Below are 21828 nucleotides of genomic sequence, written 5' to 3'. Positions count from 1 at the left end.
CCTCAACAGATCCCCCTGGACTAGTGCCTCACACTCCTCCCTGGTTCTCAGCCCCCTGGACAACTTAGTGCCATCTGCAAACATAGACACTTCACCGCTTACTCCCAGCTCCATTACTGAACAAGTTTTAAAAGTACCGGACCCAGTTCTGAGCCCTGCAGTATCCCATGACTTTCTACCCTCCACTGCTCATTTAAACTCACTCTCTGTTTCCTGTTTTAATTCACAAGAGGACTCACTGAACATGAGTCAACAGTGTGATGTGGTGGCTAAAAAGGCCAATGCAATTTTGGGCTGTATCAATAGAAGTATAGTGTCCAGATCACGTGAAGTGATGGTATCGCTTTGCTCTGCTCTGGTAAGACCTCACCTGGAGTCTTGTGTTCGGTTTTGGACACCACATTTTAAGAAGGATCTAGACAAGCTGGAACAGGTCCAGAGGAGGGCAACGAAGATGGTGAGGGGTCTGGTGACCAAGTCCTATGAGGAAAGGTTGAACGAGCTGGGGATATTTAGCCTGGAGAGGAGGCGGCTGAGAGGTGACAGGATCACCATCTTCAAGTACTTGAAGGGCTGTCTTCTAGAGGATGGTGTGGAATTGTTTGCTGTGGCTCCAGAAGGTAGGACCAGAACCAATGGGTTGAAATTAAATCAAAAGAGTTTCTGGCTCAACATTAGGAAGAACTTCCTGACAGTTAGAGCGATTCTTCAGTGGAACAGGCTTCCTCCTTGGGAGGTGGTGGGCTCTCCTTCCTTGGAGGTTTTTCAACAGAGGCTAGATGTCCATCTGACAGCGGTGAAGATCCTGTGAATTTGGGGTAGGTATCTGTGAGTTTCCTGCATTGTGCAGGGGGTTGGACTAGATGACCCTGGAGGTCCCTTCCGATTTTATGATTCTATTCCTATGACTGCTGAGTTTACTTAGGAGCTTTCGATGGGTTCAAAAGCTTCCTAGAAGCCTCGATAAACAACATCTACTGGGTCCCCTTTGTTCACATGCTTGTTCTCCCCCCTCAAGGAACTGTAAAAGGCTACTGTGGCAAAAGATCTCCCTTTAGAGAATCTGTTCCCTTACAGAATTCCTCAGTAGCTTTTGTTCATCCATGTGCCTACTAATTAAGGATGTCAAACCCACAGCCAGTCAAACCCACACCCAGGTCTTTAATCCCACCTGGCGAGTGGGGCTCTCTCCTCTCCCCCTCCCCATGACCCATCCAGGGTATTCTGAGCTTGAGCTGCCTCCCGGTATAGAGAGCAGAGGGCACGGCTGCCTCCCAGAGCAGGAAGAAGGCGAGGCTGCCTTTAAGTGCAGAGAGGGGGTGGGGTTTGCCTCCAAGCAGGAAGCAGAGGGCGGGGCTGCCAAGCTTTCCAGCCACCACTCCTGGCGTCTGAAGCCCTCCTCACAGGTAGGGCTGGGGGGTGGTTTCCCTCTGCCGTGATCCTCGGGCTTCTTATTTATTTTAAAAGTTGCTTTGCAAAATCTTACCATTGCTGCATCTTTGCAATGTCGGCAGGCACCTTTGAAGGACCTTGGGGGTGGGGGGGAAGGTTTGGGACCAGCCACAGTTGAAATGTAGAGTTCTGCAAACTCAAGGAAGTGCAGTTTTGCAGAGCAATATTAGTTTTAACACATACCCCCTCCCGGAATGCCAATGGAATTATAGCAGAACAAGCGAGAGGACAAGCAAAATTATTATCTCAAACCACCCAGTAAAAAACCCCTGGACCATGGAGAGGCACTGCCACTCTGAGGGGAGAAGCTTGCAATGTTCAGCCATTCCATGTTTTCCCCCTAGGTCTTAGGCTCAGATAGGGTTGCGAGGTCTGAATCAGGAAATATCTGGGACTTTGGGGGTGGAGCCAGGAGACTTTGGGGATGGAGCCAGGAGCAAGGTTGGGACAAGTAAGATTGAACTCTGAAGCGAGTTCTGGCAATCACATTTAAAGGGACCGTGCTCCTTTTCAATGCCTTCTCTCCACTGGAAATAATGAAGGATAGGAGCACCTTCTTTTGGGGCTCATAGAACTGGACCCTGCGGCTCAATCTTTTTGAAACTTGGGAGAAAGGAGTTTGAGGAGAGGCACCAGATGCTATGCTGACAATTTGGTGCCTCTACCTCACAAAACAGCCTCCCCAGATATCCACAGATCAATTCTCCGTTATACCCTATGGGAACCGGTCTCCACAGGGTATAATGGAGTGACCAGCAGGCATTACCTTCTGATAGCCCTGCAGCAGGGGAGGGCCTCCAAACCACGGGGATCCCCTGCCCCCAACTGGGGACTGATAACCGTAGCTCAGACCATTTATATTTTTAGTTTATACTTTTAAGGACAGTTGGGGGGGGGGGGGAGAGGGAGAAGAGGTTTGGGACAAGCCATAGTTAAAAAACAGAGTTCAACAAACTTCAGGAACTGCAGCTTTGCAGAGAAATATTACTTTTAACCCCCCCCCCCCCATGTGGGGCTCCCATGGAACATCTGCTATATATAGTACCTTTGTGTTTGTCTGTGTCTTTTATAAAGTTTATATCTCTACCGCTTTGTATTTCATGTTACGCCACACACGGTCCAGCCCGACAAGGTCTCATTTATGTCAGATCCGTCCTTCATAACAAGTGAGTTTGACACCCCTGAATTCTTTCTTTAATAAATTATTCCACCACCTTCACTGGTATTGATGTTAGACTGACCAGCCTGTAATTTCCTGGATCTCCTCTAGAACCTTTTTAAAAGATGGAGGTTATATTAACTACCTTCCAGTCCTCAGCAATGGAGGCAAATTTTAATGATAGATTGCGTATTTTGGAAGGAGCACAAGTTCACATTTGAACTCTTGGATGTATGCCATCCGGGTCTGGTGATTTGTCAGTTTTTTAATTTGTCCATCAGTTGTAGGACCTCCTTTTCTCATCACCTCAATTGGACTCAGGTCAAAATCGACAGTTCTGGAGTAGGCAAGCACCTCTCATCTTTCACAGTGAAGTTAAGGCAAAAAAAGGCATTCAACTTCTTTGCCTTTCTCTAGCCATCCTTTAGTAACCCTTTTACCCCTTGGTCATCCAAGAGCCCCACAGCTTCCCTGGCTGGTTTTTTTTTGCTTCCAATGTATTTGAAGAAATTTTTAGTATTGGTCTCTAAGTTTTGTGCAATATGTTCCTCACAGACCCTTTTTGCCTGCTTGATCACAAACTTGCATTTTATTTGCCACAGCCTGTGTTCTCCTTTATTTACCTCATTCATACTATCCTTCCACCAAGGAATCCTTCTTACCTTTTACTGCTTCCATTACTTTGTTCATTAATCATGCAGGCCTTTTTAATACGCACTTGTACCTTTCTTAACCTGCACTTTTACTGGAGCTTCCAGGATGGTAGTTTTAAATAGTCTCCAAGCTTCCCAAAGGGATTTGACCCTCCTTATCTTTCCTTTCATTGTTGTCTTCATAGTCTGGCAGAAGACATCCTAGTAACCACAGGGTCTGACAGCAGGGGTTCTCAGATCACCATCCAGAAGTCAAAGCCCAGGGTCCAATCAGACAACCAAAGGCAAAGCCAGTCCACCGCCTCAGTCCAGGGTCAGATTGCACATTCCAAAAGCAGCAACGCCAAAAGCAGTCCAAGGGTCAGCTAACAAGAGCAGACACAAAGCAGGTCAAGCAACTGGAGGGATAGTCAACAAAACTGTAGACAAGTTGATCCCACACTGGCGGAAGCTTCTTTGTAGCCTTATGTAGGGAGTTTCTGTACAATGGCTTCTGGTTCCCATGTTATGCTCTTCCCTACAAGCTGGGTCAGCTCCTCTACTCATGAGGAGTACTGGGGCCCAGATCCTGTGGTGACATATCTGTCTCTCCTACTATTCCTTAGCAGAGCCGGCCCTAGCCGCTAGCTTCTGGCACCCCGCTCCCCACACTGATAACCCATTTTGAAGAACAGGCGAGTTGCGGGAAAAATGAAAAGCACAAACCTTGAAATTCCTCCATGACTTGAATAGCCCAGCCAAGCCTGATCTTGTCAGATCTCAGAAGCTGAGTGGGGCCAACTCTGGCAAGTATTTGGATGGGAAACCTCCTTGAAAGTTGGGAGGGCACGCTCTGTTCAGCTGACTATCCCCCAGGCCCCCAGTAGAGGTCAGTCACCAGAAGCTGACATGACTTCAAGGTGTGTGCATACACACACACACACAATACCAAAGAAACCCAACTTGAAATTGCTATTTTTAAAGTAATAAAACAGTCTTTTATTTTTTTTCTCAAACAGAAAACAGTTTTAGCACACAAATCACAAGGTGCTGGTGGATATTCCCTGTAACTTGGGATCCTAAACACACGCCCAATTTGTCGCCCCTGTAGATTGGCACTCTAGGCAGCTGCCTAGTTCGCCTAGTGGCAGGGCTAACCCTGTTCCTTAGCAGAGGTAAGGCTGGGGGGGTGCGCCTTTTCCTTCCTCTGTTTCTGCGATGCTTTGAGAGACCATGGCAGGTCCATGCTGGGACCACCAGCTCTGAGGGCCCTGCTGGCTTAGGGAGCTGCAGCATTGCTGGCTCAGGGTCCCTCAGACGACAGCCTCCCTCACAGGAAGGGCCTGGCAAGATGAGGCTTGGGGACAGGTTGTCCTTCTCTTCCTTCGATGGGGACTCACCCTCCCATGCTGCACCAGGGCAGTCCATGGCAGAGGCATGCCGTGACTTCATTGCACCAGGAACACAGAAGCCAAGTCAGAGGAGTGGGTGTGCCCGCCCTCTTGTGCTACTGAGGCAAGTGGTGCTCACAAGCCCCAGAGTCACCGGCAGAGCTGCCCAACCACTGCCTGTCCATAAGCAGCAGGATAATTGGAATGGCCAAACACCCGCCTGCTACAATTTGTTTCCGGGCGTGTTGATGTGTGGGTGCCGTGGCCGGGACAACTCCAGGGAATTTTTGTATCGGAATGGATTTTCACTTTTGCTTTTCTTGGAAGAGCTGTTGGTTTAGGGCGCTTGTTTGTTTTGTGTTACTCAATACGAAAGCTGTGTTGTGATGCCAACCTTGAGTTTTCCCCTTTCCTTTGGATGGAAAATGCCAACAAATCCCATGCAGAGGAAAGCAAATTTGGACAATAGAAAGTGGCCTCTCTTGCTGTCGCCTCCTCCAGGCCTGGCTTTGGGGTCTTCTTTCGTCACCACAGAGTTGACACAGCCCTGTTTGCAAGACCTGCCCCCGGGCACCCATTTCAGGTTCCTAAGCAAGCACAACTCTTTTTATTATCAGACCTTAGAGATCCGTTTCTTCACCAGCATTTGCGGAGCCTGAAGGAGAAGCAGTGAGAAGACCAGCATTTGAACCCGAGGTCGATATATTAACCGGAGTCTTTTCGTGCGGCAGGCATGGAGTTGAGTGTGGCTTTTGTGGCCCTTCTGACCACCTGTGTTACTTGCCTACTGCTCTTTTGGAAGGGGAAGGGACAAAACAGAAAGGGGCTCTTGCCCCCCGGACCTCGCCCACTCCCGATTGTGGGCAACCTGTTCCAGCTTGATTCTAACATGCTCAAGACCCTCTTGGAGGTAAGGCAGGCCTTAAAGGGCTTTGAAGCCGCCCCCCCGGTGTTCTTTGAGTGAAATGGCTTTACAGGTGTATGTTTTAGAGAGGCACCATCTGTCAAAATGCGATTGCTTGGCAAGAAACTGATGATGGAAAATGTTGCAGGAAAGTGCCAAGCAAAAGCTGTTTTATTCCTCTGGGGTGCTCTAGCTGGGTCTCTTGGAGCACTGACAAAATTCTGTCCGAGTGTTTTGCTTTGCACCAGTCTGCACGTGGTAGTCAGAGAAGGGTAGCAAAACATTTGTTTCCTTTTGTGTCTCCAGTGGAGAGAGAGATATGGCTCCGTGTACACCATATATCTGGGTTCCCAGCCTTTTGTGGTGCTGTGTGGATACCAGGCTGTGAAGGAGGCCCTGGTGGACCGAGGCGAGCAATTCAGTGACCGTGGTGATTTCCCTTTGCTATTCCGATACACCCAAGGGGATGGTGAGCATTTTGACTTGCTCTTAGAAAAGATGGCATGCCCAGCCGTGAGGCCTCCTCTGGTAGTCTAAGGGCCACATTTGACAACAAAGAGGTAGAAACTCATCTGGCAACTCTGCCTCTGAATTTGTGAATCTCTTGCCATGATTTCTGTAGCCACTGTCTTCTCTGCACCTCCCCCCCCCCAGGAGTTGCTTATGCTAATGGAGAGAAATGGAAGGTGTTGCGGCGATTTTCTGTGCAGACATTGCGTGATTTTGGGATGGGTCGGCGCAGCATCGAGGAGCGGATCCAAGAGGAGGCCCAGTGTGTGGTGGAAGAGCTTGCAAAGACCAAAGGTGGGTATGGTGCTTAGGTGTGGAAAGCCAGGGAGCAACAGGTGTGGGGAATGAAGAACATCTTTTAACCTTACTGATTGCCAGTTTGGTGTAGTGGTTAAGTGTGCGGACTTTTAACTGGGAGAACCGGGTTTGATTCCCCACTCCACTGCTTGCAGCTGCTGGAATGGCCTTGGGTTAGCCTCTGGCAGAGGTTGTCCTTGAAAGGGCAACTTCTGTGAGAACCTTCTCAGCCCCACCCACCTCACAGGGTGTCTGTTGTGGGGGAGGAAGATAAAGGAGATTGTGAGCTGCTCAGAGACTCTGAGATTCGGAGTGGAGGGCAGGATATAAATTCAATATCATCATCATCATTGATAGTTTTTTTTCCTCCCCAATGTGAAGCATGTCTCCTGGTCTGAAAATATTGGAATGCATCACTCTCTGTATAAAAGGCAAGCTGTGTTGCTGACAACTCACCTCGCCTTCCATTGGCTGAGCCATGCTTGGTGTAGTTTGGTGTAGTGGTTAAGTGCATGGACTCTTATCTGAGAGAACTGGGTTCGATTCCCCTGCTGGAGTGACCTTGGAAATGTCATAACTCTGTCAGGGACTGTTCTGGAAAGAGCAGTTTCTGTCAGAGCTCTCAGCTCCATCTACCTCACAGGATGTCTGTTGTGGGGAGGGGAAGGGAAAGGAGATTGTAAACTACTCTGAGTGAAGGGCAGAGTATAAATCCAATCTCCTCCTCTTCCTCCTCCTTGTCTTCTTCTTCTCCTCCTCCTCCACCCTCCGGTCCCATGACAGACAAGAATTGGGCTACTGGGGAAGCTGCCTTTGTGTCCTATTTGCCTGTCCCTCCAGGTCCTCCATTTTCCCTCAGTGGCTGTTGCTAGGCAACCATAGTATTCCAAGCTTGGTTCTGTCAGTGAAAGGCTGGGGAAGGAGGCCCTTTCTAGGCCTATTTTGGTCTTTGAGGGAAAACTCATTGAGTCCAATCGGTTGCCAGCTCCAGGTTGGGAAATTCCTGAAGATTTTCTGGTGGAGCCTAAGGATGCCTGAGTTTGGGGAGGGGAGAGGCTTCAGCCGAATATAATGCCACGGAGTCCCCCCTTCAAAGCAGTTATTTTCTGCAGGGGGAGGGAGATCTGTTGTCTGGAGTTCAGTTGTGATCCCAGGAGATCTTTAGTCTCCACCTGGAGGTTGGCTGCCCTAGGCCTGGCAGCACTCTCTGGGTGACTGGATGCCAGCTGACTGGCATGACTTAACTAGGCTTGGCTACTTGCTCCTGTTCAGTAGCAGCCTCCTATGAGCCAGTGTGGCATATCAGTTAGCACTTCAGAGTGGGGTCTGCCAGACGCAGGGTCTTGCTGTGGAAGCTGACTGGGTGACTTTGAACCATTCACAGACTTTCAGCCTAACCTACCTCACAGGGTTGTTGTGCGGATCAAAAGAGGAAGAGGAGAATGAGGTAAGCTACTTTGTGGAGAAAGACTGTACTTTTCCTAGGTAGAGGCTGCAAGGATGAAGGAGGAGATGGAAAGCTGAAATCAGAGGGGCACATAAACGTAGGTTGATGGTTGGCTGAGAAGGAGATATGGTTGCCAACTCCTGGTTGGGGAATTCCTGGAGATTTGAGGGGTGGAGCCTGGAGAGGGTGGGTTTTGAGGAGGGATGTTGAAGTATTTGTGAATTTCCTGCATTGTGCAGGGTTTGATGACCCTGGAGGTCCCTTCAAACTCTATAATTGTATGATCTTTCTGTCCTCCAGAGATCATGGATCTTCCCCTCCCTCTCAGCCCCACCCACCTCACAGGGTGTCTGTTGTGGGGGTGGGGGGGAAATATAGGAGATTGTAAGCCACTCTGAGTCTCTGATTCAGAGAGAAGGGGAGGGTATAAATCTGCAGTCTTCTGATTCAGCGAGAAGGGGAGGGTATAAATCTGCAGTCTTCTTCTTCTCCACAAGCACCTTTAATAAAGTTTTATAAAATCCAAGGAGATTTAATCCAAGTATTAATAGCCAGGCAATCGGTTTCTTGAAGGGCTTCGCAGACATGGTAGCTTTATATTTGGTCACATACTATCTAGCTAAATTTTTCCCCACTGACCTGTGTCTTTCGGTGCCTCCTCAGAGGAGCCCGTGGACCACTCTTTCCTGATCAGCTGTTCTGTCTCCAACGTCATCTGCTCCATCATCTTCGGAGATCGGTTTGACTACAAGGATGAGAAATTCCTCACTTTAGTTGGACTGGTGAACGACAACTTCCGGTGTATGAGTTCCTGGTGGGGGCAGGTGAGTGACGAGAGCTCTCTTAGATGGCTAGAGAAGGAGACCACACCAACTCACTGCAGATGAGTCCCATCAAAGGCTGAATGGAACTTCCGTGTTCAGAAGCCCCGTACCTTTGAATATCTGTGGCTGGAATTTTCTGTCCCCTGCTAGTTGGTCTTCTGAGGGCCATCTATTTAGCCAACGTGGGGAAACAGGAAGAAGTCTAGGTGGATGCTGGGCCTGATCTAGTCCACTGGTGTTGCTTCTTCTTCTTCTCTGCAGATGTACAACCTGTTCCCTCATGTCATGTATTACCTCCCTGGACCCCACAACAGAATTTTTGAGAATTTTGAAAAGTTGGATCAATTTATCCTGGAGATGACCAAGACGCATCAAGAGACCCTGGACCCCAATTTCCCTCGCGATTTCATTGACTGCTTCCTTCTCAAAATGCAGCAGGTGTGGAGATGGGACCAGGATATGTCAAGAGCTGAATTTCACCATTTGGGTCTGTGACGGTAATGGAAGGGTTAACAGCAAAACTAAGGACCCATAGAACCTGAGTCAGATAATCTGAGGGTGGGGGCCAGAGTGCTTGGAACTCTCAGAGGGAGTGATTGACAGTTAACGGCTGAGAGCAGTCAGTGACTGAGAGTCTGAGGGAGACTGCTGAGGAGAGCAGTTAGTTTCTCAGAAGGAGCTGAGGAGAGACTTTGAGTGAAGCAAAGCTCACTGCTAGCTCTATAGAGACAGCCAAGGGGCTGAGTGTGACAGAAGGAGAGTCACAGTGAAAGACCTGAGAGGTCACAGAAACATATGCACTTCTATTAAGAACTAAAGAGGTGGTTGAGGGAAAGATGTGGGTCTAGAAGTCTGAAGGGCTGGGAGCAGAGGCACCAGTCGACTCAAGAGACTTGGCACATTACACCCAAGAGGCCAACCTAGAATAGTGTTGGAGAGTGAAATATATATGAACTGTGAACCCTGAGAGACCTAAGTGAAATCTATATTATAAAGCCTGAACTACTGAGCAACTGTTATCTACTTGAGATACAATATAGCCCATGTAAATATCTCCCATTCCCCAGTTGAAGACTGTGTGTGTGTGTGTAAATAAATTTTGGTGGTTTACTTTTAATTCCTCTGGTGCCTGTATAATTGGGAAGACCATCAAAGCTGCTGTGGTCCTCTACATATTGAGTGTCCATCCATCTGGAAACAAAACAAAACCCCCGAAGAGACTAAGATTGAGAAATCCATTTCATACCCACCCACCCCTGGTGTTCAGTAGTCGTGAGGTAAAATTTAAAAGGAAGACTGAGGCTGAAATAGGGGCTGGGGTTGCCATAAGCTGCTTATAGAAGCGAACAAGACAGACAGCCAGTACAGTAGAGCTGTGTGTGTTATAGGGTCCTAAACATTTCCTTACACAACTGAGCAGTGAAGGAGGTTGGAATGGCTAGTTGTGTCCTTCAATCAAGTTCTAGAGATTTTCTTTTCTTCTTTTTTTTCTTTCCATCTTTAAAAAATTTTATGTCACTTATTAGTACAATGACCCATATAGCAACTGTGCCTAATACAAAACAGAAAACATTGCCAGCTAAAGCAAAATGTTGTGTACACAACAGAGATGAGGTCATTACTGGTCCTTGGCTTTTGGCTGAGATCAAAGTACAACATCTGGGACCAGTGCAAAGGCTGAAACATCAGACCTCCCAAGCAAATTTCCCCATAATAGTAAAGGTTGGGTGTGTTCCCATGAATACTGTCTTGTATGGCTAATGCACAGAGTCCTCCAAAGATGCATCAGAGAGAAATTAAAAGGCAATTAAGAACTACTTGTATTCTGATGGTTATGTTCAGGCCTCAGATTCAGTGGGAGCTCACAGGAGCACAGCTCCTGAACCTTTCTGAAAGTTCCACCTCCTCCTTCTGAGAGTTCCATCTCCTTGTCCATTGAATAGTACGTGCAGCTACATAACAATCCCTGGATGAGCTCCACCACCTATTTTTCTACAAAGCACCCCCTGGTTATGTTGGCTTTTTCTTGGCAGTTGTGCAGCATCCCGTCTCCTACACGTGTAAACGATTCTCTCTCTTTCTACCTTGGCAGGAAAAGGAGAAACCCTCTGCTTACTTCTACATGAACAGTCTGGTGAAGACCACCCTTGATGTTTTCTTTGGGGGCACTGAGACAACAAGCACCACCCTCCGATTTGGCATCCTCATTCTCTTGAAGTACCCTGACATGCAGGGTGAGATGGGAAACTTCTTTATATATCTGACCACGTGGGGGCTCCGCTTTACCAAGTCAGACCCCATCAGTCCCTCAAGTGTTCTACTTCCTCTCAACTAGTCATAGTCTTATCTCATGCAAAGGAAGGTCTTTCTCAGCACAATTCCATGAGATGTTTCACAACTAAACGTTCTGGGGGACAACTTGTGCAAAGCATCTGCCTTCTTGCTGAATTCTGGCCCCTCCACAAAAATGGCCAGAACCAGCCAGGCCCGTAGCCAGAAAATTCTAGTTGGGGGGCCACGGAAAAATTTTTGGGGTGGAGGGCCCCCCCGGAGACCCTCGCTCTCCAGTTTGGTGTAGTGGTTAAGTGTGTGGACTCTTATCTGGGAGAACCGGGTTTGATTCCCCACTCCTCCACTTGCACCTGCTAGCATGGCCTTGGGTCAGCCATAGCTCTGGCAGAGGTTGTCCTTGAAAGGGCAGCTGCTGTGAGAGCTCTTTCCAGCCCCACCAACCTCACAGGGTGTCTGTTGTGGGGGAGATTGTGAGCCGCTCTGAGACTCTTCCGAGTGGAGGGCGGGATATAAATCCAATATCATCATCATCATCATCTTCTTCTTCTTCTTCTTCTTCTTCTTCTTCTTCTTCTTCTTCTTCTTCTTCTTCTTCTTCTTCTTCTTCTTCTTCTTCTTCTCTCTGCCAACCCGCTCTCCCCACCGTTCTGGCGGCCCCGCCCCCCTCCGTGCAGCACCTCCCTCTCCCTCCTTCTCTCCCTCCCACTCACCAACCCGGCAAAACAGTAAAGAGCGGGCTCCTGGGGCTCTTTCAAGGTGCCCCCCTGCCAATCACCTGATTGGTGGGAAAAGCCACACCGAGGCTGGCAGTTCCTACATCGGCTTTCTGGCATGCTCAGCACGTTCAGCACTGGCCACCCCAGGGTGGGAGGGAGGGAGGAAGGGGGAGGTGCTGTGTGAAGGGGGGTGGGGACTGCCAGAGCGGCGGGAGATTGGCCAGAAAAGTGGCAGCGGAGAGAGCAGGGGCTGGGAAAAGGAGGGGCCATAAAGTTCCATCGGGTGGGGGCTGCCTCCCCCCTGCCCCGTGGCTATGGGCCTGTAAGCAGCCAAGTTCCATGTTCCCTGTTTCTTCTGTACGTGCACAGCCAAGGTCTATGAAGAGATCAGCCGGGTTGTTGGCCCTCATCGTAGCCCATTGTTTGGGGATCGGGTGCAAATGCCTTACACGGAGGCCTTCCTCCATGAGGTCCAGCGGCTTGCTGATATCTTGCCTATGGGCATCCCCCGCGCTGTTACGACCGATACTCACTTCCGTGGCTACGTGCTCCCTAAGGTATCCTCTTGCCTTTTATCTGAATTTTACACTGAAGACAACTTTTCTTTTGAGCTTTCCACAGAACGCGTTGTGGTTTCTTAGGCTGTCCTCCCGGAGGTCTACTGGTGGTGGCTTCCTTCCCACTTCCAGTTCGTCTGCAGACTGGGCCATGTTTACCTCATCACAGCCTCTGTAACAGGCTGGAGAGACAGTTTTAGAACTTGGGGGAAACCCAAATCATAAATTCACTTTCAGGACAGGGGCTTCTTGGGGGCTCCCCAAGTGTTTTGTGGACAACTGTACCCAAACCCGGTTAGGCTTCTGATGTCAACTCCAGCATGTATCTACTAGGTTAGGGGTCTACCACGATTCTGTAGGAAGACAGATTGAAAACCTAGCAATGTGGTTTGTGAGGGTACTAGAAGAATTGTCCAAATGTCTTGATCTCAACACCTTCCTTCCCTCCTTTCGCCCCAGGGCACCAACGTCATCCCTGTTCTTTACTCCGTCCACAAAGATGTCACCCAGTTCAAAGACCCGGAAGCATTCGATCCCACCCACTTCCTGGATGAGAAGGGGGGCTTCCGTCGGTGTGATGCTTTCATGCCTTTCTCAGCTGGTGAGTTGGGGGCTCGCAAGCACTAAGAGGGAGATGAAGGACGTTGGGAGGGAGCAAGAAATCTCCGTGGCAGCTTGACCACAGAGAGGAGGCATTGTGGAGGGGAAAGAGATAGTATTCTTCACCAGAGTCTAGGAGAGCCAATGTGGTGTTGTGGTTAAAGTGCTGGACTAGGTTCTGAGAAAACCAAGTTTGAATCCCCACTCTGTCATGGAAGCTTGCTGGGTGACCTTGTTCCAGTCACACACTCTCAGCCTAATCTTCTTCATGGGGGATGTTCATTTGTTGTGAGGATAAAATGAACCTATGAAGCTGCCTTATACTGAATCAGAGCCTCCTGAGTCCATTAAAGTCAGCCTTGTCTACTCAGACTGGCAGCGGCTCTCCAGGGTCTCCAGTGGAGGTTTTTCACGCCTCCTTGCCTGGACCCTTTTGAGTTGGAGGTGCCGGGGATTGAACCTGGGACCTTCTGCTTACCAAGCAGATGCTCTGTCACTGAGCCACCGTCCCACTCCAAATAGAGGAATGGAGAATGATACTGTAAAGTATTTGGGATTCCAATAGGGGAGGGGTATAAATAAAAACTCGCACCATGACTATGTAGGGGATTTCAGGGGTCACTGTGTGCAAAGTCCTTCCTAGAATCCAACCACAGCAGACTGGCTGTCGTGAGCGAGGAATGCTCTGGCAAAGGGTGTCCTTGCCTTCTTCCTACATCCTTCTCATTTAGTTTGTGGGGTAAGAACTCTTGATCAAGGCCTGGAGCATCCCTTAAAGGGATCCAATGTTTTGCCTTCCACCCTTCCCATCTTTTCCCTTCTCAGGGAAGCGCATGTGTTTCGGAGAGCCCTTGGTCCACATGGAGCTTTTCCTCTTCCTCACCACCCTGGTCCAGCGCTTCACCCTCCAGCCTCTGATCCCAACAGAGGAAATCCACATCTCATCGAGGATAAGTGACTTAGGGAAAGTTCGACGCACATACAAATTCCGAGCCATCCCCCGTTGAATTCCACCAGCGTTCCTCGTGCATCTTTCTGCCGGTGGGCCCTTTCTCTCGCTGTCTGCTCTAGGTTTCTGTGTCTCTTTCTGCCGTCTTGTAAATATGATGCAGTGGTCATTCTGGTCTGCTGGAGGCCAGGGGATAGTGAATGACTGTATTACTGAGGGTGAGAAGACCAGAAAATGGACAGCGCCAGAGCTGGGGGGAGGAGACCAGACACCTACTTTTTTAAATAACGAAAGCTTGGAATTTAGAGAACTTATAATGCAATGGTATATTGATGCATTGATTTTTAGTGCTGTTTTTAAAAAAATGAAAAATGAAACCACTTGTTTTCGGGGTGGGGGGGAGGAAAGGGAGTAGTTTGATGATGACCACAGTTCAGTAATTGAATAGTGGACTGGAGGTGAGTGGGACAAAGAAGACCAACAGAAATGTTAGGCAGGAGGGAAAAGGTGTCTCAGAATCAGCTTCCAAAAAAAGGTAACGGTGCCTACAGTAAGTGGGGAAAATGACCTTCCTTCCTTCCTTCCTTCCTTCCTTCCTTCCTTCCTTCCTTCCTTCCTTCCTTCCTTCCTTCCTTCCTTCCTTCCTTCCTTCCTTCCTTCCTTCCTTCCTTCCTTCCTTCCTCCCTCCCTCCCTCCCTCTTTTCCTTCCTTCCTTTCTTCCTTCCTCCCTCTTTTCCTTCCTTCCTTCCTTCCTTCCTTCCTTCCTTCCTTCCTTCCTTCCTTCCTCCCTCTTTTCCTTCCTTCCTTCCTTCCTTCCTTCCTTCCTTCCTTCCTTCCTTCCTTCCTTCCTTCCTTCCTTCCTTCCTTCCTTCCTTCCTTCCTTCCTTCCTTCCTTCCTTCCTTCCTTCCTTCCTCCTTGGTTGGTACAACTTCAGACTTCTCTGACAAGAGGTGGTTAGAACTGCTCATCCCCAGATTTAATGGGATTAAAGGGAGGCCTCTTTTACTTGGTTAAGAGTTCTCTTTGGCTGCATGAATCAGCTCTAAAATGTATGCAGGAAAACTGAAATGAACCAATAAATCATAGAAAGAACTAGTGCTTCAGTCTGTGGGAGTGCAGTTGAGAAACAGTTCCTTTTATAATATTTATAAAAGTTATTTCCACACAAGATCCTCACTCTGCTAAATGCCTCATCTGCTGCTAAATAACCCTTTGTTGCCCAACTCCACCTGTGTCTTCCCTATCCAGTCAAATATCGGAAAAAGCAATTTCTGTTTACCTCATAAATAATGACAGCCTTGGCCTAGTGAGCAGGTTCCCAAAGAAGAGGCACAAGGCCTCCGTGCTCCCAACCCATTTACAAATCAAAGCTGGTGTCCCTCATTTTATTTGCTTGTGGGCGGTTGGGGTGGCCCCCTCCTTTGGCCTCCATATTGAGTCTGAGGGCTTCTCTGAAGCTTGGCTTAAAAGAAAGTTGGCCCCACATAAAGTGGTGAGAAGGGTTGATGGATGTGTAGGGCTGCCACCTCCAGGTTGGGAAATACCTGGAGATTTGGGGGGTGGAGTCTGGAGGGGGTGGGGTTTAGGGACCAATGGTGTAGAATGCCACAGAGTCCACCAGGGCCTTTTTTTGCAGCAGGAACTCCTTTGCATATTAGGCCACACCCCTTTGATGTAGCCAATCCTCCTGGAGCTTACAGTAGGCCCTGCACAAAGAGCCCTGTCAGCACCAGGAGCATTGGCTACATCAAAGGGGTGTGGCCTAATAGGCAAAGGAGTTCCTGCTGCAAAAAAAGGCCCTGGGATCCACCCTCCAAACCAATCTTTTCCTCCAGGTGAACTGGTTCCCATCACCTGGAGATCAGTTGTAATCCCAGAAGATCTTCAGCTGCCTGAAGGGTAGCAAAAAAGGGGGGGAAACATGGAAGGTTGAAGACTATGAGAAAACTGTGTTACTGGTCAATTACTTAATTGTGTTACTGGTCAATTACCATCAGTGCGCTTTTGAGTAATTTACCAGTAACACAGTGTTTGCAGTTTATAGAGCGCTGGTTCCAGGTTTAATTCTCATCAGACCATGGCTAAGGAGAATTGTTGCCTTGTGAAATTGACACATGCACATAAGGCATTGTAGTTCCAGAAAAATGAGTTTTTTGTCGGACAAAGAATCATCATCAAAACACGTCTATTTTTACCGGAAGCGTGTCACAAATTGTATTTTCTGGAAAAGAAACTCTGGCACCTTTGCATATATTTGTGGGCAAACTGCTATTCTTGTGTCAGTAGACCTTGGATTATTATTATTATTTGCTTATTTATATTCCGCCCGTTCCCCCGTTGGGGGCTCAGAGTGGAGGACATCAAATCAAATAAAATCACAATAAAATCATAATAAAACTAATCACAGCATTTATCAGGTGCAGCAAAGTAATTCAACAAGGTGGTATAGCACAAATAGTACCATAATACAGCCCTAGCAGAGTAGTAAAGCAGTAGGGATCGAGTTTAGCATGCCTTAATATATGCTCAGGTGCATTTTTGTATGTTCATACCGTCATTTCATGCATGTTCATAAAGAACATAAGAGAAGCCATGTTGGATCAGGCCAATGGCCCATCCAGTCCAACACTCTGTGTCACAGAAGAACATAAGAGAAGCCCTGTTGGATCAGGCCAGTGGCCCATCCAGTCCAACACTCTGTGTCACAGAAGAACATAAGAGAAGCCATGTTGGATCAGGCCAGTGGCCCCTCCAGTCCAACACTCTGTGTCACAGAAGAACATAAGACAAGCCCTGTTGGATCAGGCCAGTGGCCCCTCCAGTCCAACACTCTGTGTCACAGAAGAACATAAGAGAAGCCATGTTGGATCAGGCCAGTGGCCCCTCCAGTCCAACACTCTGTGTCACAGAAGAACATAAGAGAAGCCATGTTGGATCAGGCCAGTGGCCCCTCCAGTCCAACACTCTGTGTCACATAAGAACATAAGAGAAGCCCTGTTGGATCAGGCCAATGGCCCCTCCAGTCCAACACTCTGTGTCACATAAGAACATAAGAGAAGCCATGTTGGATCAGGCCAATGGCCCATCCAGTCCAACACTCTGTGTCACATAAGAACATAAGAGAAGCCATGTTGGATCAGGCCAATGGCCCATCCAGTCCAACACTCTGGGTCACACAGTGGCAATTTTTTTTATATATATATACACACACATTGTGGCTAATAGCCACTGATGGATCTCTGCTCCATATTTTTATCTAAAGAAGTATTTGTAAACTGTTTTGTAAAATGATATAAAGAGTAACGATTATGATACAAAGTATATGGTGATACTCTTGAGTAACAGTAATTGGTGATGTAGCTTTAACGCCCAAAACACTACAATCTCCTTTCCCTTCCTCCCCCGCAGCAGACACCCTATGAGGTGGGTGGGGCTGGAAAAGCACCCAAACATAAAAACATAAAAGAATAAAGTCCAGTACCATCGGGTGAGGATCCATTCTAATATGCTAGACAAAGGCGAGGTGGCCATCTGACAGCCACGCTGATCCTGTGGATTAGGCAGATCACGAGAAGGAGGGCAAGAAGGGCTGCATCAGTGCTGAGTTCTCCTGGTGCTTTCTTACCTGCCCAGGGAAATGCTGGTTGCTACTCTGGGGTCAGGCACAGTGTTCCCTCCAGGGGTCGTTTTGTAGAAAAATAGGTGCTGGAGCTCATCCAGGGATTGTTATGCAGCTACACCTACTATTCAACGGACAAGGTGGGGAGGAGGAGGGGGAACTGTCAGAAAGGTTCAGGAGCTGTGCTCCTGTGAGCTCCTGCTGAATTCAAGGCCTGGTTCCCTCTAAACTGAGTTAGCGTGAGCTAGCTCACAGTTTTTTAGCCTCTGGCTCACACATTTTTGTCTTAGCTCAGGAAAAAAATGGCCCCAGAGCAAACTAATTTCTGTAGGGGCTCACAAGATTGATGCCAGTAGTTCACAAAGTAGTATTTTTGCTCACAAGACCGCACAGTTTAGAGGGTCTCCAGGCCAGTTGGGCAAGAGATCCTGGAGATTTTTTGCCATCTTCTGGGCATGGAGCTGGGGTCCCTAAGGATGTGTGTGTGTGTGTGTGTTTCTTTATTGTACAGGGGGTTGGATTAGATGACCCTGGAGGTCCCTTCCAACTCTATGATTCTATGAAGGACAACACATTCATACACCTACTACCAAAAATCCATTCTTAGTACAAACAACAGGAAGCACGCCACTATCCATCCAGACCACCATGGAAGACAAAAAGACAAACATAGGGTCTGTGACGGAACCGGCCCGATTCTGCCTTCAGACCCGGTCCCGTCACCTCCCTATTGAGTTGCCAACTCCTGGAGGGAGCTATTTCTCCTTCGGCCACTTGGGCTCGCTGCCACCACCTGCTCAGTCTAGGGGTTCAGATTGGGAGGAACAGGACTCCCAATCCCCCTCTCCAGCTCTGAGGCCAGGCCTCAAGGTCCTCTGCCACCCTGTACTTGGGGTTCACAGAGACCACAGCACTTCTTCAGGGAACCCCTGGAGGATTGGCACCTTCTCCAACTGCGTGCCTTCCCCCTTCCCCAGGTCCCCTTTCATAAAGCAGCGTGGTCTAAGCGGTCGGGATCTATGTGGTACAGAGTTTGACTGCCAGCATTCAAAACAGAAAAAAGAAATGTTTAATAAGAAGAGAAAGAAAATAAAAAACAAAACAAAAACAAAAACAGTTACATGTAAGAGTTTAGCACAGCACCTGATCAGCAACCAGAGGACAAATAAAGGTGGGTTTAAACGCATCTGCTCATCCCTGGTGTAAACTGGCCCTACCTTTTGAATGACTGCCTTGGGGCCACCCCCACAGGCAGGAGCCCAGGCTACCAACCTTTCTCCTTCAGCACCAGCTGCAGACTGCCTTTTTCCCGCCTAACTCAACTAAATAAAACAAAAGAACTTCCTGCCCCTCTAGGAGGCTTTCCCCCTAGAGTTGCTGGTTTAACTCTGCTTTAGTAGTTTAATGTTCCCTTCCAACGAAGCACCAACATTAACTAAGATGGCGTTTCTCCACAGGGTCTATTTGTGAACTCTAAACCATCTTTCAACCCAACAGCAAGCTGAATTGGGCATCACTCAGTAATGTCTAGCAGCCCCATGGCGCAGAGTGGTAAAGCAGCAGTACTGCAGTACTGCGGTCTGAACTCTCTGCTCATGACCTGAGTTTGATTCCGGCAGAAGCTGGATTCAGGTAGCCGGCCCAAGGTTGACTCAGCCTTCCATCCTTCCGAGGTTGGTGAAATGAGTCCCCAGCTTGCTGGGGGGAAAGCAATGGCAAACCACCCCGTAAAAAGTCTGCCGTGAAAACATTGTGAAAGCCACGTCACCCCAGAGTCAGAAACGACTGGTGCTTGCACAGGGGACCTTTCCTTTTCCTTTTTCCAGTAATGTCTGTTAAGTGTCTGTAATGGACAGGAACAGCATCTTTTGCAGGTAGTGTCTGGGGCCTCGGGATTCCTCCTTATCAGGTAAGTCATCATGTGGCAGCAGTCAGTGTGATGCCCAGGGAGGTCACGTACCACCTTCTTCTGTGGTGCCCTCCTTGCTAGCAAAATATTGGACTTCCTCCTTATGAGGGGAAGCGGGGAACACTTGTAAACATCTGTGGTCCTCTTCACCAAAACAGCCCTCCTCAAACAACTTCCAGCAGACTCAGGCCAACCAATATCTATCAGGAACTATTGCCATATGATACTGGAAGGGTGGAGACAGCCGGTAACATGATTAGCCCGTAGAGTAAGATTTCTGTACCGTTGCCTGGCAGGGACCACAAGGAGGTGGTGTAGCTGCTATGGCTGTCTCCATAACAAGATGCATAAGGTCTCCTGAGAGTGTCAGTTACTCCCGCTATACTCTGAGATATACTCACCAATATAGAGCACAGTTCCTAATGATTTATCCAAGCAAGTTTGTAAAACCATTTTGTACAGTTCGACTCTGTTCCCAGCACGGAAAAGACCTCTGGAACAAAAGAAGAAAAAAGAAATTGGATTTATACCCCCTCCCTTCACTCTGAATCTCAGAGCAGCTTACAAACTCCTATATCTTCTCCCCCAACAACAGACACCCTGTGAGGTAGGTGGAGCTGAGAGAGCTCTCACAGCAGCTGCCCTTTCAAGTGGAGGAGTGGGGAATCAAACCCAGCTCTCCCAGATAAGAGAGCTCTGGCTGACCCAAGGCCATTCCAGCAGCTGCAAGTGGAGGAGTGGGGAATCAAAACTGGTTCTCCCAGATAAGAGAGCTCTGGCTGACCCAAGGCCATTCCAGCAGGTGCAAGTGGAGGAGTGGGGAATCAAACCCGGTTCTCCCAGATAAGAGATCTCTGGCTGACCCAAGGCCATTCCAGCAGGTGCAAGTGGAGGAGTGGGGAATCAAACCCGGTTCTCCCAGATAAGAGAGCTCTGGCTGACCCAAGGCCATTCCAGCAGGTGCAAGTGGAGGAGTGGGGAATCAAACCCGGTTCTCCCAGATAAGAGAGCTCTGGCTGACCCAAGGCCATTCCAGCAGGTGCAAGTGGAGGAGTGGGGAATCAAACCCGGTTCTCCCAGATAAGAGATCTCTGGCTGACCCAAGGCCATTCCAGCAGGAGTGGGGAATCAAACCCGGTTCTCCCAGATAAGAGAGCTCTGGCTGACCCAAGGCCATTCCAGCAGCTGCAAGTGGAGGAGTGGGGAATCAAACCCGGTTCTCCCAGATAAGAGAGCTGTGGCTGACCCAAGGCCATTCCAGCAGTTGCAAGTGGAGGAGTGGGGAATCCAACCTGGTTCTCCCAGATAAGAGAGCTCTGGCTGACCCAAGGCCATTCCAGCAGCTGCAAGTGGAGGAGTGTGGAATCAAACCCGGTTCTCCCAGATAAGAGTCTGCTCACTTCACGACTATGGCTGACCCAAGGCCATTCCAGCGGCTGCAAGTGGAGGAGTGGGGAATCAAACCCGGTTCTCCCAGATAGCTCAGTTTTGCATAGTCTGCAGAAAGCCTGGAGAGGGGGAGCTTTCCTGCCCTCCTTGGGCAAGCTGTTCTGGAAGGTGGAAGCCAGGTGATGTCGTTGATGCTGCCCCTTTGCAGATTGGCACCTGCTGAAGCCCCTTCTCCGGTTAGACAAGCTGTTGTGGCAGAGCAAAGGGGAAGAGGGCTTTGGATGTGAGAGCCAGTGCCCTAACAAACCGGCAGCCAATGGAGTGCCTGCAGAAGGGGAGTAATGCACCTGCTCCATTCAGCCAACCTCTTTCTCATTCTACTACGGCTTCTGGGTGAATGGCACTGCCAAGCTGCACTGCCACAGGTAGAGTTGTCCAATCGCTGCTTCCCCATGAGCACGGCAGCAGACGTGACTAGTTCTTCCGTGCAAATGCTGTTAGGAGATGCCAAGTTTCTTGCCTCTCGTTTGGGTGAAGTGGATTGCTCAGATACCTGCAAACGATCCCATGAAGGGGGAAGCGCATTTGTACAACAGAGAGTGGTCACCGCCTTCTCCAGGCCTGGTGACTGAGCTCTTCTTTCGTCACCACGGAGCTGGAACAGCCCTGTTTGCGAGACCTGCCCCTGTAATGCACCCTCTTCTGGTTTCTAAGCAAGCACTACCCTTTTTATTATCAGACAATTGAGATTGGTTTCCTCACTAGCTTTTGAGGAGCCTGAAAGGGAATCGTGAGGAGACGGACCAGCATTTGAACTCGAGGTCGATAGATTAGGTAGGGTCTCTTCGTGGTGGCTGGCATGGATTTCAGCATGGTTACTGTGGCCCTTCTGATGATCTGTATTACCTGCCTGCTGCTGTTTTGGAAGGGGAAACGACTGGGCACAAAGGGGTGCTTGCCCCCCGGACCTCGCCCACTCCCCATTGTGGGCAACCTGTTCCAGCTGGATCCCAAGGATATGGTCCAGTCCCTGATGGCGGTAAGGCCAGCCTTTGGTGGAGGCACCTTCTCTCATGGGAGTGGAAGAAACCCAGACTTGGAGGGAAGGGGATCAAAATGTGATTGCTTAGCAAGAATCTGCTGATGGAATTGGAATATGTTGTGGGAAGGTTTGAGGAGG

At 49.0% G+C, this 21828-nt stretch overlaps 3 protein-coding genes across 5 annotated transcripts in view; 2 read left to right on the top strand and 1 right to left on the bottom strand.

Annotated features, from left to right (window-relative positions):
- LOC132586353 (cytochrome P450 2G1-like) overlaps positions 1-21828 on the bottom strand; it is a 520878-nt gene that overhangs the window by 232500 nt on the left and 266550 nt on the right. The gene's annotated exons all lie outside the window — the stretch shown is intronic.
- The window catches only part of LOC132586354 (cytochrome P450 2F3-like), a 47164-nt gene that overhangs the window by 15606 nt on the left and 9730 nt on the right, over positions 1-21828 (top strand). The window contains exon 1 of one of the 2 annotated variants that reach the window (XM_060258389.1): positions 21508-21687. The exons of the other annotated variant lie outside the window; for it this stretch is intronic. Within the exon in view, the coding sequence (XP_060114372.1) occupies positions 21508-21687 (180 nt within the window). Of the gene's footprint in view, positions 1-21507; positions 21688-21828 lie in introns of those variants that run through there. 2 annotated transcript variants of the gene reach the window in all.
- LOC132586357 (cytochrome P450 2F2-like) lies at positions 1335-14823 on the top strand. Of its 2 annotated transcripts, none has more exons than XM_060258393.1 (10): positions 1335-1406; positions 5252-5544; positions 5845-6007; positions 6193-6342; positions 8456-8616; positions 8878-9054; positions 10709-10850; positions 11994-12181; positions 12641-12782; positions 13607-14823. In XM_060258393.1, the coding sequence occupies exons 2-10, from the start codon at positions 5368-5370 to the stop codon at positions 13786-13788; spliced, it is 1482 nt and encodes a 493-aa protein (XP_060114376.1). In that variant the 5' UTR covers positions 1335-1406; positions 5252-5367; the 3' UTR covers positions 13789-14823. The 2 variants fall into 2 exon arrangements, with proteins under 2 accessions (XP_060114376.1, XP_060114375.1); XM_060258392.1 differs by having other exon boundaries at positions 1336-1406; positions 5259-5544.

The sequence above is a fragment of the Heteronotia binoei genome, chromosome 17 (assembly GCF_032191835.1).
Source record: "Heteronotia binoei isolate CCM8104 ecotype False Entrance Well chromosome 17, APGP_CSIRO_Hbin_v1, whole genome shotgun sequence".
In the NCBI taxonomy this organism is placed as follows: domain Eukaryota; kingdom Metazoa; phylum Chordata; class Lepidosauria; order Squamata; family Gekkonidae; genus Heteronotia; species Heteronotia binoei.
This window is presented reverse-complemented; position numbering and strand designations above follow the sequence as displayed.